At 38.3% G+C, this 14,139-nt stretch overlaps 1 protein-coding gene across 2 annotated transcripts in view; it reads left to right on the top strand.

The window, feature by feature from the left end:
- AMMECR1 (AMMECR nuclear protein 1) overlaps positions 1 to 14,139 on the top strand; it is a 73,754-nt gene that overhangs the window by 23,763 nt on the left and 35,852 nt on the right. For both annotated transcript variants that reach the window (XM_069015400.1, XM_069015401.1), the window contains exon 2: positions 9,902 to 10,012. In XM_069015400.1, the coding sequence (XP_068871501.1) occupies positions 9,902 to 10,012 (111 nt within the window). The remainder of the gene's footprint in view (positions 1 to 9,901; positions 10,013 to 14,139) is intronic.

Raw genomic sequence — 14,139 nt, 5'->3', positions numbered from 1 at the left:
AGCAATTCCTGATCTAGTGCTTAATGAGAGCCAGAATCATCTAGGCCGAGTGCAGAGCCATCCTATCTGCTCTCACACATATGGCACTGCACTGCTCAGATAAACATGCTCGCCTGGAACTAGTCAAGGGATGTCTGTCTTCAAGCTGCATTGCTCCAGACCTGTGCTGAGACTTGTAGGCATCTTTAATGAAAAGAATATGTATGGAAAAATAAGCCTTTTTAAAAAACAGAGCTGATTAATTATTGTCTTTTAATTTTTTGGTGTTGAAATAGAGACGGTTGGTTGGTTTTGAGGAGCAGGTTTCTGTGTGTTTACCCTGCTGGTCAGGACTTGGATAGGATTAGCAGAAGTTTACAAGATAGAAGGCTAAACTGCCTAGTCAGAGGTAAATATGAAAGAGCAAGGGATCATGGTGTGCATGATCACAGAAAGTACTGTGATAATACCCTGGTGAGGAGCTTTGGCATCGCCAAGTGCTGTGTTGTAAAGAGGCTGTAACCCCTTGTCCCATTCTGGTAGTTCTATTCTACATTGTTAGCTTTTATTATTTAAAACTTAGAGACATGTTCTACTCGACCTTCAGAGGAAGGTGAAAAACTCTTCTCTTTCCCCACAGTTCCTTCACTTCTATAGTCTTTTGAGGAGCAGTGAATTTTCCATTTTATTCTTCCTTGCTTTTTGATTCCTCCTATCTACACCCTAATCATGTCCTCCCCTCCCTGTTTTGTGTGGGTGCCGGCTTCATGCCACTGTTCTTCATCATTGCAAAGAGTATTTTCAATTTGAAATGACTAATTGTTTCCCTGTTGCATGGATGATTCTGACAAGAAATAGTAAACATAAAGACTGTACTAGCCTTACTGTTGCTACGATCAGCAGCCAAGGTGCTGGAATAACCTTGTGATACTGCATTGGCTAATGCTTGGGTCATGCTTGGAAAGCTTTCTTCACAGCTGTATGGGTTAGAAATATTTTTAAGGCTTGATTTATTTATTTTTTTTAATTTTAAAAAACCCTTCTCAATTAAATAACACAGCCATGTCTATACCCCGGCTGGCCTAACTGCAGAGGATCTCTGTTGGATACTTAATTTAACTTACTGTCTAGGAGATACAAATGGCTTTAGTGACTAAAGTACAGCCGTAGGCTTTGATGCTCTAAAGATATTCAATTCTAGATGACTTCAGTTAATGATTTAGTACCTATCCAGATGTATAAAACTGATACCTGCTGACTGAGGTATAAAACAGCTTGATGATCTTGGAGTTTGTGGTAGACAAGAGCTGCGGTTGGAATATTAAGTGCTGTAATTTGAAGCAGTCTGAGATGATGAACTGGTATGTTCTCTTGGTTAGTGTGAGCATACTCAGCTGTGTGACACATCACTCCCTTGTACAAACTCAATTTATACCCAGTTGAAGTTATAATGTTGGCAATTTGGGGAAGAAACATTCCATTTCAGAGGACAGTTCAAGTGTCTCACCTTAAAACAAGATATATAGGCCTAAAGATTCATCAGTAACTGAGCAATGAAGTGAGTAATTAGTTCACCTGTAAGGAAGGTGCCATCCTGAGGAATTTCCAGGTGCATTGTGACCTGTAGGGCTGCAGACTTAAGTACTCTGACTTGTCACCTGTATTGCCCTGAGAAATATCGCTATGGAGAATGTTATGATTTTGAAAGTTGGTTCTTGAAAGTGCAGTCTGAGGAACTGTAGACAGTCAAACTTTTTTTAGCAATGCTTAATAAGCTATACATAATCAATGTCTGTGATTCCTGAGGCATTCTGGGTTTTGTTATATGTAAATATTTATTTTAGCAAAGTGAACAGCAAACTTAGGAACATATGTCACAGAAACTCAATTTGTTTCATGAACTTGAGGGATTTTCTTGTGAGAATTAAAGGGAGAAGGTGCAAAATAATGACTTTTGTCATTTGTTTTGATGTTTTGTTGGTCATGTCTGACTAAGCATCCAGTCTGGGCATACCTAAAATTTCTCGTCGTCCCCTTATAAACTGTTACTTGTACCTTCTCTTTCCCAGAATGCTGCCCATATTGCCTGAGCTCATGTAATAGAGTGTACAAGAATAGCAGTTCTGATGCTGCAGCTGAAGGAGCAGACACATAGTCTGGCTGTTTGTGAATTCATGTCGTTTTTTAAAATAAATTTTGAATGCAACCTTAATTAAGGTGTTGTAGGTTCACTTTAGAAAACGACCTACCAGGTCATTTTTAACCCTGATTATGCTCTTGTTTAAACTAGATATTCTTAAAATAGTAGCTGCTTTCTGACCTTCCTTAAGATTAGCTGCTTAGATAAGCAGAACTTGCTCACAGATTCACACCTAGCAGCTCAGGGCACATGATCATTTTGGGAAAATCACTGAATATACTGAGTGGTTTATGTGCCTAGAGAAATCAATCTCTAATGTTGATTTCTGAAATACAGTAGTTGGAAGAGTTGCTCATTTAGTACTGAGAATGACTGAAAGAATATGCTGTACCCTCAGAAGTAATTAATAACATTTTCAGTAATTGTATAGTATTTTAAATTCAAAAATTGCAGCTCTTTCTTCTGGCTTCTGAAGCCAGTAGGTTGTGATTGTCTTTGGATCACCATACATTGGCAGTAATGAACCTTCCTCATTGACTAAATGTGTTGAAGGAGTAGTGCAGTACAGACTGTTTTTAAGAAGCTCAGCATGTTTCCCACGGGGAAGAAGAAAGTTATGGAATAAATTTCCTTCTGTTTGGGGGAATCTATACTTGACATGCTCCAGTCTTTATGGATTTTGCTCGATGGTATCATTACCCTAGAAAGTTGAGGTTTCTTATGTATATGTGACTGGACACAGGCTGGGGAATGGATTTCAGACTTTACTTGGTAGCTAATTCTTTTTTTGATTGTGTAAAACTAGTCAAGTAAATTGTGCTATTAACAGCTAATGTTAAAATATGTGTTAAGTGGCACTGTAGTGAAAAAAAACAACTTTTTGTTTGCAACTATCCCGAAAGACTCTTTATATTGGCTTTCAGCACAGGAAAAATATTATATATGGGCTTCTCTAAATTTTTGCTTTAGAATTTACTGTGAACTTGAGATGAAGAAACTGGTTTCTATTCTGTATTCAGAAAATATTGAAGAGCACCTTGAACCTCAAGGAAGCCACTCAGTTTTCTGCTCCTTGAAGCAATAAATAATGTTTTCTGATCCTTAAAATATGGTTAATATTACATATCTTATATCTTTCTTTCTCTCCTCAATTCTGTAATAATACTACGTTAGAAGGAAACATACAGAAGTATAATATGAATGTGGGTTTTTCAGATTTTTTTGTGTTTTGACCATGGGGGTTTGTAATGACAGTTCTCTCCCACAGTTTTATACAGTTTCATGTGTGAATTGTCCCTTTGTTACCTTATCTTGCATCATACAAAATCAGAAAAGGAGGCTGCAGTGAACATCAGGAGGCCATTTTTCTCTTTTCTCTTGTTAAAGGATGGAATCAAATATATTTGCAGCATTCCTGAGAGTGGCCTGTTTTTGGAGGCCTTTGAGGATACACTGGTGATGGCAGCTGTAAATCCTCCAAGGCAGTCAATCCCAACACTTAATGATTCTTACTGTTAGGACTTTCTTTAATTGAACATCTTACAATGTGGGTTTCTTAGCATCTTCTGTTGCCAGATGTTCCCCTAAGTCTCTGAGTTAAGTAGCTGTCAAACGATTTCCTTGTCTTTTTCTTCTCATAAATGATTTTATGAGAAGAGTGGGGGTTTTTCCTTTATACTCGTTTATATTCATGTGTTGCAAATCGATTGTCTTTGTTGTGCCTCTTCTTGTGCTTTGCTGGTTTTCTGTCTTCTCCAGTTTTTCCAAGTGGATGTATTGCTGTGATTGTCAGTCTTCACACACTTGTGCCATTTTCCTTTGAGGAAGGAGCTTGGAGATCCTGTGAGAAGCTACTGATTTCTTCCTTTTGTTGCTTCTCTTGGCTTCCAGAAAGCTTTATGTATTAATTGTCTACAAATTCTGTCTTTGTAAATGTGGATGGAGGGCTCTTGCTGTTCTCCCTTATTCTCCTTTGGAAACTCATGAACTCCTGTCTTGACTTTCTTGTGTCTTACCAGACTTTATCTGGAATATATCTGGTGACCTAAAATGTCCTTGATCCACATTGTGTGCTTGCATGATGACTGTTTGAGAAAGACACCAGACTTTTTTTGTGGTTGTTGACCAGCTCCGTAATTTTATCCACTGAGTTTCCCCTTTCATCACAAACCAGGTACTTCCAGCATACCTGCCCTCCTCCTGTGCCTCAGAGGTCTGTGCAGGTGCCCTTCATAAAGCTGTTTAGAGGGGTGTGCTGCTTCCTTCACTCCTGAGCTGTATTCTCTTATATTGAGTAATGAGACTCAGCCCATGGAATTATGACAGCTGGAAATACCCCAGCCTGGAGAGTGCTGGAGTTGAGTGCATCAGTTGTAGAAGGGAGGCTGCTCTCTGTGCTTCTGGACAGGGCTGGCACTGCACCTGGGAGGAGTCGCAGCAGATTGTTCAGTGACAAACTTGAATTCCTTTTCCTCCAGATGCTTCTAGTTGGAAACAGTGTTATGTGAAGGTTTAGTGTTATTAGAAGGTGTAGCATGATCACAAATAAGACCGGGTAATTTTATGTTAAAAAATAAAAATCTTAAAATTTCTGGAACTGGGGAGCAATAGCTCGTTCACCTGTGTGAAACAAAAAGGAAAATGCTGGAAGTGCCACTTTGTGTGTTCCGAGTGCTTCCTGGGCATGTGAGAGCTTGGAGATCCTCAGAGCCAAAGGGGAAGCACTCTGGTCTTTCAAAGGGGTGAGCGTGCAGCTTTTCAAAGTGTCAGATCCTACAGCTCTGGGTGTCAAATAACATGAGGGCTGTAGAGGCTTTCTTACCTTCTCTGGTTATAAAAGGTAGTGGTTAAATAACTATAATTAAAGTGTCTGTCTAAATATCATTTTACCTTCCAGTTCATCAAGTTTAATCCTTTTCAAAGTCCTCTACGTTTTTTATTACTTGGAAGTCTTCAAATGAAACAAAAACATTTCTCACTCATCTTTAATAAAAGTGGAGAAGTATGCTTCATCTGTTACCCTTTCTTTCCACTGTTCTTCTCGTCTTCCCCCCCCTTTCTTTTTCTCCATATCCATAACAAGGAAGAGCAACTTTTCATACTGGTGGTATCAGGACAAGACCAATTTATTCATAGTTCTTGCTTTCTCTCCCACACCCGAACTTAAAGAATCCCTTCACTTTTTTGGTAAATAAGAGGCAGCTTGTATCCAGTGCTGCTTTATATTGAAAGAAGATATTTTTAACAGTGCATTCTGCATGATGTCAGTGTAAGTTATTGGCATGATGACTCTTAACTGTGATAGCTGACTGATTGCTAAAATAGCTTGTAGACTTCTGCTTTCAGTCTAAATATTTTCAGTAACATATAGCAACAGGTCAGTTATTGGTTTAGGCGATTTTGGTTGTGAAAAATTACCAATGCCCTAAGCACGCTTTTTAAGTGTGATGTATCAGAGACTATTCTGATACTTGCTTTCAATGTTTAGACAGGTTTATACATTGTGGCCTGCATGTGAATTGTTCCAGTTTTCCAGGAGTTGTAACAGATTAATGCTCAAGTACAGCACTGTCCTAGTTTTTTCATTAATGAAAAGGGTGTAATAGTAGCTGGACTGTGACATGGGCAGCGCTGATTGGGTGACCCAAGCAACTGGGCTTCAGCCACACATTTTCTGGCTTGCCTTTAAAGTCGGTGTTCAGGGTGTTGGATACATGCATGTATTTCAGAATCTGACAAGGAGACAGATTGTGTAGGTATGCCCCTTTTAATGACTGCAGTTATATATAAGGAAACAATATCAGTTTAAACTCTTTGCAACTGAAAGGAAAAACAATATACATGATCAGCTGGATTTCATGGCGTAGTGCCTGACAACCTCTATAGCAAATAACTGAAACAGTTCCTGCTATTTAGATTAGAGCTGGCAAGACTTTTCAATAAATAGTAAGTTAAGTGATGTTTAGATGGTGAGTTTATAGTCTTCAGGTTGCTTGTGAATTTGCTGTGGCACCTGTAAATAGTTTTGGATAGAAATACTTTCTCAATGTCTGGCTCTCAAACAAAAGAAATCAAAATGTAGACTCTTATGAAAGAAGAATGATTGTCATGTGTACAGGGCTTCAGAGGGTGTGGATTTGGTCTCTTCTTCTGTTCCTGTATGGTTTGAAACATCTTCCACCATCTTTCAGCTTCTGATACTTGGGGGTGCTCTGCAGCATTCCTGCTAACACTGTCAGCAGCATGTGTTAGAGGTTCCTGGCACCACAAAGAGAAGCTGAACAAATAAGTTTCCGAGTCTGTTGGTTCAAGCCAGCTCACTCACGAGCTTGGAGCTGTTTTGCTTTTATGCTTCATCCTAAACTGAGTAAGAGAACTGCTTGAGGCTGATTATTAGAGCACCTCCCAGGGAAGTGCAGAGTCTGGTTTCGTGAATGTTTTTTTTAAAACTAACAACAATAACATCTGCAGCTTTCTGACTGCATCAAGAGGGAACCAGACAAAAAGGTGAGAGCACTCCACCCAGCATACTCTTTGATTCTTGTGGGATATGTGGCTTCAAACTTCCTTAAGCAAAAAGAAGACCGATCTCCAGTATGCCATGCATATCCTTGCTGTACATCATTGGATAACAAGGACTCTAAGCATCTGCCATCTTTCCTGCTTTTTACTGAAGACTTTTAGGTCTAACAATGTGTTGCTCAAAAAAACCCTTGTTTTTATTTTAAGAAAAACAGATAACAGATGAAAAAGTTGGGGTTTTTTTTTCAAGCTGAAAATGAACCAATTTACTTAGCTGCTTTTGACATCAGTATCTGTGGAGTTGGTACTTTAGCTTTAGATTTGCAGTTATGTCAGATAGCAAGTCTATTTGTGGGTTATTGGCTTTAAAACACAAGAAAATAATTGCAGGCTTGAGGAAGATAGGCTGGCATCTGAAAACAAGGATGCCAATAAAAAGCAAAATAACATCCCTAGTAAGAAAAACATTCTTTTCTCTCCATAGCTTGTCTAGCTTCTATGAGCATGTTTTCTATGGTCTTTGTTTAGTGCAAGACTAGAAATGCTTTCTGAAGACTTGGACTTCATATTGGGCTGTAAGAGTTAGTACTAAAATGTAGCAGTCAGTGTTGAGCAGCTAGTTCAGAGATGGAAGCATCAATTCAGGTGCAAGACCCTCTTCTGTAATTCTGTCTGCGGTTCAAAACATGGATGTTCAAGAAGGCAAATTTAAACTGGAAAAAAGTGTAGAGAAGAGATGTGATGGTCAGAATGGAAAGGTCCCCTTTGAGAGGAAACTGAATGAGCACAACCCACTCAACTCAGCAAAGTGAAGTCTGGAGAGGCATGTGAATTATTTCTATAAATACTTGGGGGAATAAAAACCAGGAAAGGAAAGAACTATTTAAAGTAAAGGACAATGCTGGCACAAGAATAGCTAGGTACAAGCTGGCTGGGAAAACATTTTGGCAGGAAATCACAATGTTTCCAGAGGTTCTGAACTTCAGCAGGGTTTTGAGGCAACCTTCAAATTTTTCATTTTGGGGGTTTTGTCTCCTTTATTTCTACTTCTAACAGTAGAATGTGGATCATTTATGAACAGAATTATATAATTATTCCTTACAATTGCAGGAGCCCTGAAGGTCTCTTTCAGTCATATTTCTTGAATCTTAAGAGTTAGAATCCTCTTGGGTCCCTGACTGTTCTGAACCTGTGATCCATATTACACTTTGAAGACATCTGTGATGGTAATTGAGTAATTCTGTTCAGTAGGCTTAGATTTCCTGTGTAGACATCCTCATACCTTTAGTGGCTCCTGGGGAGCAATACAGAAGTTGAAAGGTTGGAAAAACGTCTTTAGTCAGATTTTGTGTTGTGTGATAATAATGTCTATCAGTGGTGGTTCATTTACTGAACTCAGTGTGAACAGTATGTTTATACTCCTACTTACCACTAGCACAAAAATATATGTATATAACTTTGACATTTTCTTTTGGTACTCATTGATAAGGACCTTCAAATTGTATGCAAATGTTTCAGTATGATTTGACATTCAGTGAAGTTCTCTGGTCTTCTCTTGTCCTTTTGAAGTAGCAGTAAGGATGCATCTTAGAAGGAATTCAGTTTTGACAGGAATGTAAATGTGTATATGTTTCCCTGAATTACAGCCCTCCCCTAAGTGTATTACAGGTAATAAATCTCATAATCCAAGTATAAAGGTCAAGAGAATAATGCTAAAGTCCATTTTGAGTCTTACTCATGCTTATTTCTGTTTAAGAGGAGAGAGTGGTTTCAGCCATTGTGATCTAATATTTTTGTTGGTACCATTAAGGGTGACTGGGATACCTTTCTTGCAAATGTAGTAAAATGCCACTTGTTGATCTGAATGGAAAATAGTGCAATAGCCCATGTTTTATTAAGTGTTTGGTAATGGGCCCTTCTGGCTTTATGCTTTTCAGTATTTACAACAACTTTGAAAAGGGGGGGGCAGTGGCAGTAAAAAAGAAAAGGAAATCCAAAAGAAAACTATGACTTCAGCTTCCTCTTTTATTCATCATCATTGAAAGAAGGGAACTTGTCCGGATCAATCAAGTAAGGAGGAAGTGGCTGTACCAGCAGGTGATAACAGGTTTCAGCAAGTTAGGAGAGGATTGAATGCTGCTGTGTTAGTGCTGCAGACTGAGGCATATCCTTTTCTGCCATCACAGGACAAGTATCTTGTGCCACACCAGGCAAAGCAAATGGTGTGGAAGGAGAAAAAGAATATGGGCTGTTCCTTGAGAGTCCCAAACTGCACCCATTCCTATGTATGTACCCCCCGTACAGTTACACCCATCTCTGTTACACTGTGCAGCTGTGCAAGGACTGATCTGCTCGTGTAATTAAATGCACTCTTCTCTATGTAATACACTTTGGTTCATCACCTTTCTAGAAAAAGAGTAGATTTTACATGCTTTTCTTCTCAGAACATTCCTGTTCATCTCAATATTAGAAATCTTTGTTAGGCTTGGTATCCAGGAGCCACGTGCACTCCCTTGAGAAATTCAGTTTAGTGTAGTTTGCTGTTGCTTGTGTATTGATTGATGCAATGCTCTAGAACTGCAAGGAAAGGTTTGTCCCCAAGAGATGTATGGTTTGCCTCTTTCTTTTTAATTTAGTATATGGATTGTTTGGTTATTAGTATTTCTTTGTAACTGTCATGCTCATGTGTTCAAGTTAGAGATTTTGCTCCACTTCCGGTTGCTTTTGAGATTTTTAAATGCTAACTTCATGGAGAAAATATCCTTTCCTCTGGTAGTTCTTTAAGTTTAGAGAGCATTCCTAAATTTTGTTGTCTTCCATGGATTCCTGTTTCTGGCCAGCAGTGTTAAGGACCAAAATATTCATGTTCAGAAGAAGGGATGGCTGGTGTGACAGGTATTTTTGCCTTCCAGAAAGGGTTCCTTATGTACAGATCTCTAAGGTAAAGCTTTTCCCATTCACAGAAGAAGGTTAATGGGTTAACAGTAAGGTACACTGAGCATATCAGATCTGTTCCCAAGCAGTTTCATTCTGTCCCTAAACTATTCCAGTAATCTTATTTTCTATTATATCAGATGAACAATGTTTCTAGAACAGTCAAAAGAATTGCAAAGGACATTTCTAACTGCTATGGCCTGTTCAGATACAGTTATTTTAGAGATTTGGCTCCCTGTTGCCTGAAATGGAAGGGCACTGTTACTGAGATTTCACACTGTCAAAATTGCTCCTGTGATCACGTCTCTCTTTTCCTCCCTAACACAGCCCACTGTTTGTAACGTGGAAGATCGGTCGAGATAAACGATTGCGTGGATGCATAGGTACTTTTTCTGCCATGAACCTGCATTCAGGACTCAGGGAGTACACACTTACTAGGTAAGAATTTGTTTTCTGTAGCCTTGACTTACATATTTAAGTAGTCCGTTGAGGAGATGATAGGTGTGCTTTGGTTTGTTTTGGGTTTTTTGGCTGTGTCGCTGTATGGGTCAGTGAAAACCTGTGTCTCCTTTTGATGCTAACTGTATTGCCTGGATATTTGACTACTGGTGTCACAAGGCCATGCTTTCAGTTAAAAACCATAAGTTGAGCCTATTCTCTTTTCATTGGTCTGGAAACTACTCTCCAGTAGCTTATTTTAACTGATTATTACAGTATTTTTCCAGTGTTCAGACAAATTTTAACCGTAGTAGTTAATGTCAGGGCAGAAGACCAGAAAGTCAGATTTGGGGATTATCCTATTCACGCTTCTAAAACAGCAGGTATTCTCACCTCTTCTCCATCAGGTGCTTCCAATCAGCTGCAGTTAATTTAATGCTACAAATTTCCATTACATGTTACTCTTCAGATACATCCCAGCCCCTGAGTGGGAAGCTTCTGGATGAGGGAGGTAAGTGATGATAATCCTTCACTCCCTGGCAGCATAATCCTTCATGTTTTGATCTACACCTAAATTCATTCACCTTAATATTGTTCCATTTCCTTTGCATAGAGTGAAAACTAATAAGTTTATCACTAGAGCTAGTAGCAAGCTTTCTACTTGTTTTTTCTAAGAGTTTTCTTAAGTTTATTCTCTAAAGAATCAATGGAATTTTGTTCCTCTCAGTTACAATAGACTTTATTGTGCTTTAAAATAGAAGCTGCATTCTGGCATGTGTAGACCTCTAAAATTGTCATCACTTAAAATAATTAGTGCTTCCAGATCACTTTAGATTTGAGGCTTTTGTCCATTACAGGATCTTCCTCTTTGCTGTTAAAATGCCTTGTCCATCATGGCATTAAGTAATATTAGAATGAGACATGTTCTTTCTTACATGTCTCCCTAGTTAGTTGCAACCTGAAGTTCATTTCATGCTTCTCTGCTCAGTTTGAAGAAGATCAACTGCCTATCTCCTGGAGTCATTACAGACTTCTGAAAGACCTAGTTACCATTATTGTGTTCAGATTATTTTTTGTGCACTCTGGAATGTTTCTGCTTGTGTCCTTTAAAACCTCAGCATTCAAAATGGTCAGTGAGAAGAAGCTTTTAATAAAATTCAAAACAATTTATTTGTTGAGGGTTAAAAGGCTTAAAATCTTAACCATTAGTGAGCCAGACTGAATGGAAAATTACTTGCCCCCTGCACTGGGGAGTGTTTCATTTAGGTGTATGCTTTACAGTGCCTGATTAAGAACAATGAGTTTGTACAGAAAATTTCCCCCTAAGGCTAGGAATAAGGTGATAGCTCAAGAAAATAATTTTTGTTCCTTGTAGATTTTTCCATTCTCACAAGTTAGACAGGGCTGTACTCTTAACCTTTAAAACTGGTTATAAGATTCCTGTCACTGCATTCTGACTCTGAAAGCTGAAGTCAAAATACATGAAAAGTGATGAAAATTAAAGGGAACTGAAATAATTTCAGTGCAGTGTTTACAGGATGGCCACATGCTGTGGAAGTTTATACTAGGCTATTCAGAGGACAGATAGTTCAGTAATTTTCAAGATGAGAAAAATGGAACTATATACTAACCTATTTTTTAAAAGAATCTTCATAAGCACATGAGTTGTTTTAAAATAAACTATAGTATTTAGTGGCATATTGGATTTTGTTACCTTTCATAGTAAATCTTTTTTATGTTTTTGGTACCTAAAATGTTTCCAGGTTGGTTTTTGGTCTTTTTTTTAAATAACAACCAAACTTCAAATATGACTGCTCAAATGTAAAGCTCATACCAGAAAGCACAAAAAAGGTGTTCCCTTCTATCAGTCATTATATAAAAAATGAAGAAGAGGGTTACCTGTGATCAGTTTCCTTCTTGGGGTCAGTCTTTTCAACTAGGGGCCTTCCAGAGGAGACCATTTGAGGAACAAAAGAAGCGCCTTTGAAATGTCCATGGGCTTTGTGAGCTTGGAGCTCAAGAGGCCTCCCTAGGAGGGATCAGAAACTGGGACATTATAGCTTCCTTCAGCACTATGTGGGCAATAGGCTTCTGCAGAAGATGTGACAATTCCTGAAAGGGAAAAACTTCTTCAGGGAAAGCAGAAATTAATCAACAAAGTAGGTAGAATGAGAATGGGCTCTACTGCCAAAAGTGGAACTTGAGCAAAACTTTCAGTTGAGGATACAGTCAGATATTCTGCTGATTTTATTTTCCTTTGACACTGGGAGGCACTTTTCTTCAGTTATTTTGAAGATACAACATGGATAAACTGAACCAGGTTGTTTGTCTAGTTCATTCTTACCCTTTTCGGCACCTTCTGAAAAGGTTTTCTTTCCACCTTCTGTGGAATTGTGGCCCAGCTTTCAGTCAGTAAAATGGTACAAAAAGAACAGCTGTTTTTAAATGCCCTGGTGCTTAGCAATCAAAATATCCACTGTTCCCTTCACACATAATTTTATTGCAAATATGCTGACTAGTCCTTAGGATCACAATAAATTTCTTCATTTCTAGTGGTGCTCTCTAGCTGTATATTGTATCCAGTGTGTAGCATACACCTCTCTATCCGCATACAGGAGTCTAGTTCCTTTGAAGTACCATGATGATAGTTCATCTGGGAATCTGGAGTGAACAGTTTGTTTCTTGGGACACTCCAACCCTACACTTTCAGGTCTGTAAACAAAATGGTGGTGATCTGTGACCATTTTGAGCTCTGTAGGTTGTCATGCTGATATTGCCAGTATGTTCTAAACAGGAAATTTGTGTGGAATGATTCATCATTAATTGGATGCATCTGCCTAAGTTGTGAGGAGGGATGAGAATACCCATAGTTTAAAAAGCTATTACTGCACTCCTAATAAAAATCTACATGTTAAATTCAATTTTCTTTGCAGTTATATCAGTGAAACACAGGGGAAAGAATGTGTATTATTAAAATCTTCTGCAGAACTTTATGAAGAGAGAGATTCAGACTTGGTGATTTCTATTTCATTTTGTTAGGAGGTAAACCATGTCCAAATGTTCTACAGTGTTGAATATTGCATTTTAGAATGAAAAAATTTTACCATGGGAACAATAGTTCTTTAGACTGAATGTGTTAATTGCATATCCCACCTGAATGCATAAAAATAAGCCAATCCAGATTATGAAAAACACCTTATGTTTTACAGCTCCTTCAAGAAAATACTCTGAACTTGGAAGCAGGTTACCACAGAATTTCATAACAGGTTGATAAATTACTTTTTCATGTATTCTGTACAGCAGTAAGACTTAGGTTTTGGCACTGAAGTTTTAAACTCCTGCTTTCGTACACTTGAGATACTGAAAAAAACAGTTTCATTTGATATTTTAGTTTTGTTTTTTAACCTGTTTCATAGAATTTGAAGTAATATTTTATGCCTATGTTAAAGTGTAGGTGCATAAATTTTTAAGTCTGTCTTGGTTTAGCCCATCAAGGCTAGAATGTGCATCTGGGGAGGGCGATAGAGAACAGGCAGGTAAAGGGAGATGTTACATGGCAGAGTCTGCTGTCCCAGAAGAAAGTAGTGAAGAAAAATTGGAGGACTCCAAGGCTTAAGTATATTAACCTAATGGCTGAAAACTGGGTTTAAATTTTAAAATAATATGTAACCCACCTTCCTTTAACTAGCATAGGCTACTCTACTGACTATATGATGTAATCAGTCTTTTTGTTGTGTATTCTACTAACCACTCCACCTGAGGGAATTAGGACTGCTGTCAGACACTCAGCCTAGATGTGGTTGATCAAGAAAGGAAACAAAGAGAAGCTTGGGATGAGAAGCACAAGATGGAAGGAAATGAAACCTAAAACCCAACTTTCTCATAACTGAATTTGGGTGTACATTCCATATAAGGATTTTGCTACTGCTGGCATCAAGTACTGCTCTGTCTTCGTCAGCATTTTCAAGAGTCTTAGTCCTTGTTGCTGCAATATTGCCTGCTCTCTCTGTGAAAAACAAACTCTTTCCTCCTGTTCCAAAGTTTACCATACAGCTGTAAGACAGCAGTATGGCAAGCTAATTTAAGGGGTAGAATTGAAAAATATTTGATGACTGATCACATTAAGA

This window comes from Aphelocoma coerulescens, chromosome 4A, assembly GCF_041296385.1.
Source record: "Aphelocoma coerulescens isolate FSJ_1873_10779 chromosome 4A, UR_Acoe_1.0, whole genome shotgun sequence".
NCBI lineage: Eukaryota > Metazoa > Chordata > Aves > Passeriformes > Corvidae > Aphelocoma > Aphelocoma coerulescens.
Note: the sequence above shows the minus strand (reverse complement) of the source record. Positions and strands in the feature narration are given on the sequence as shown.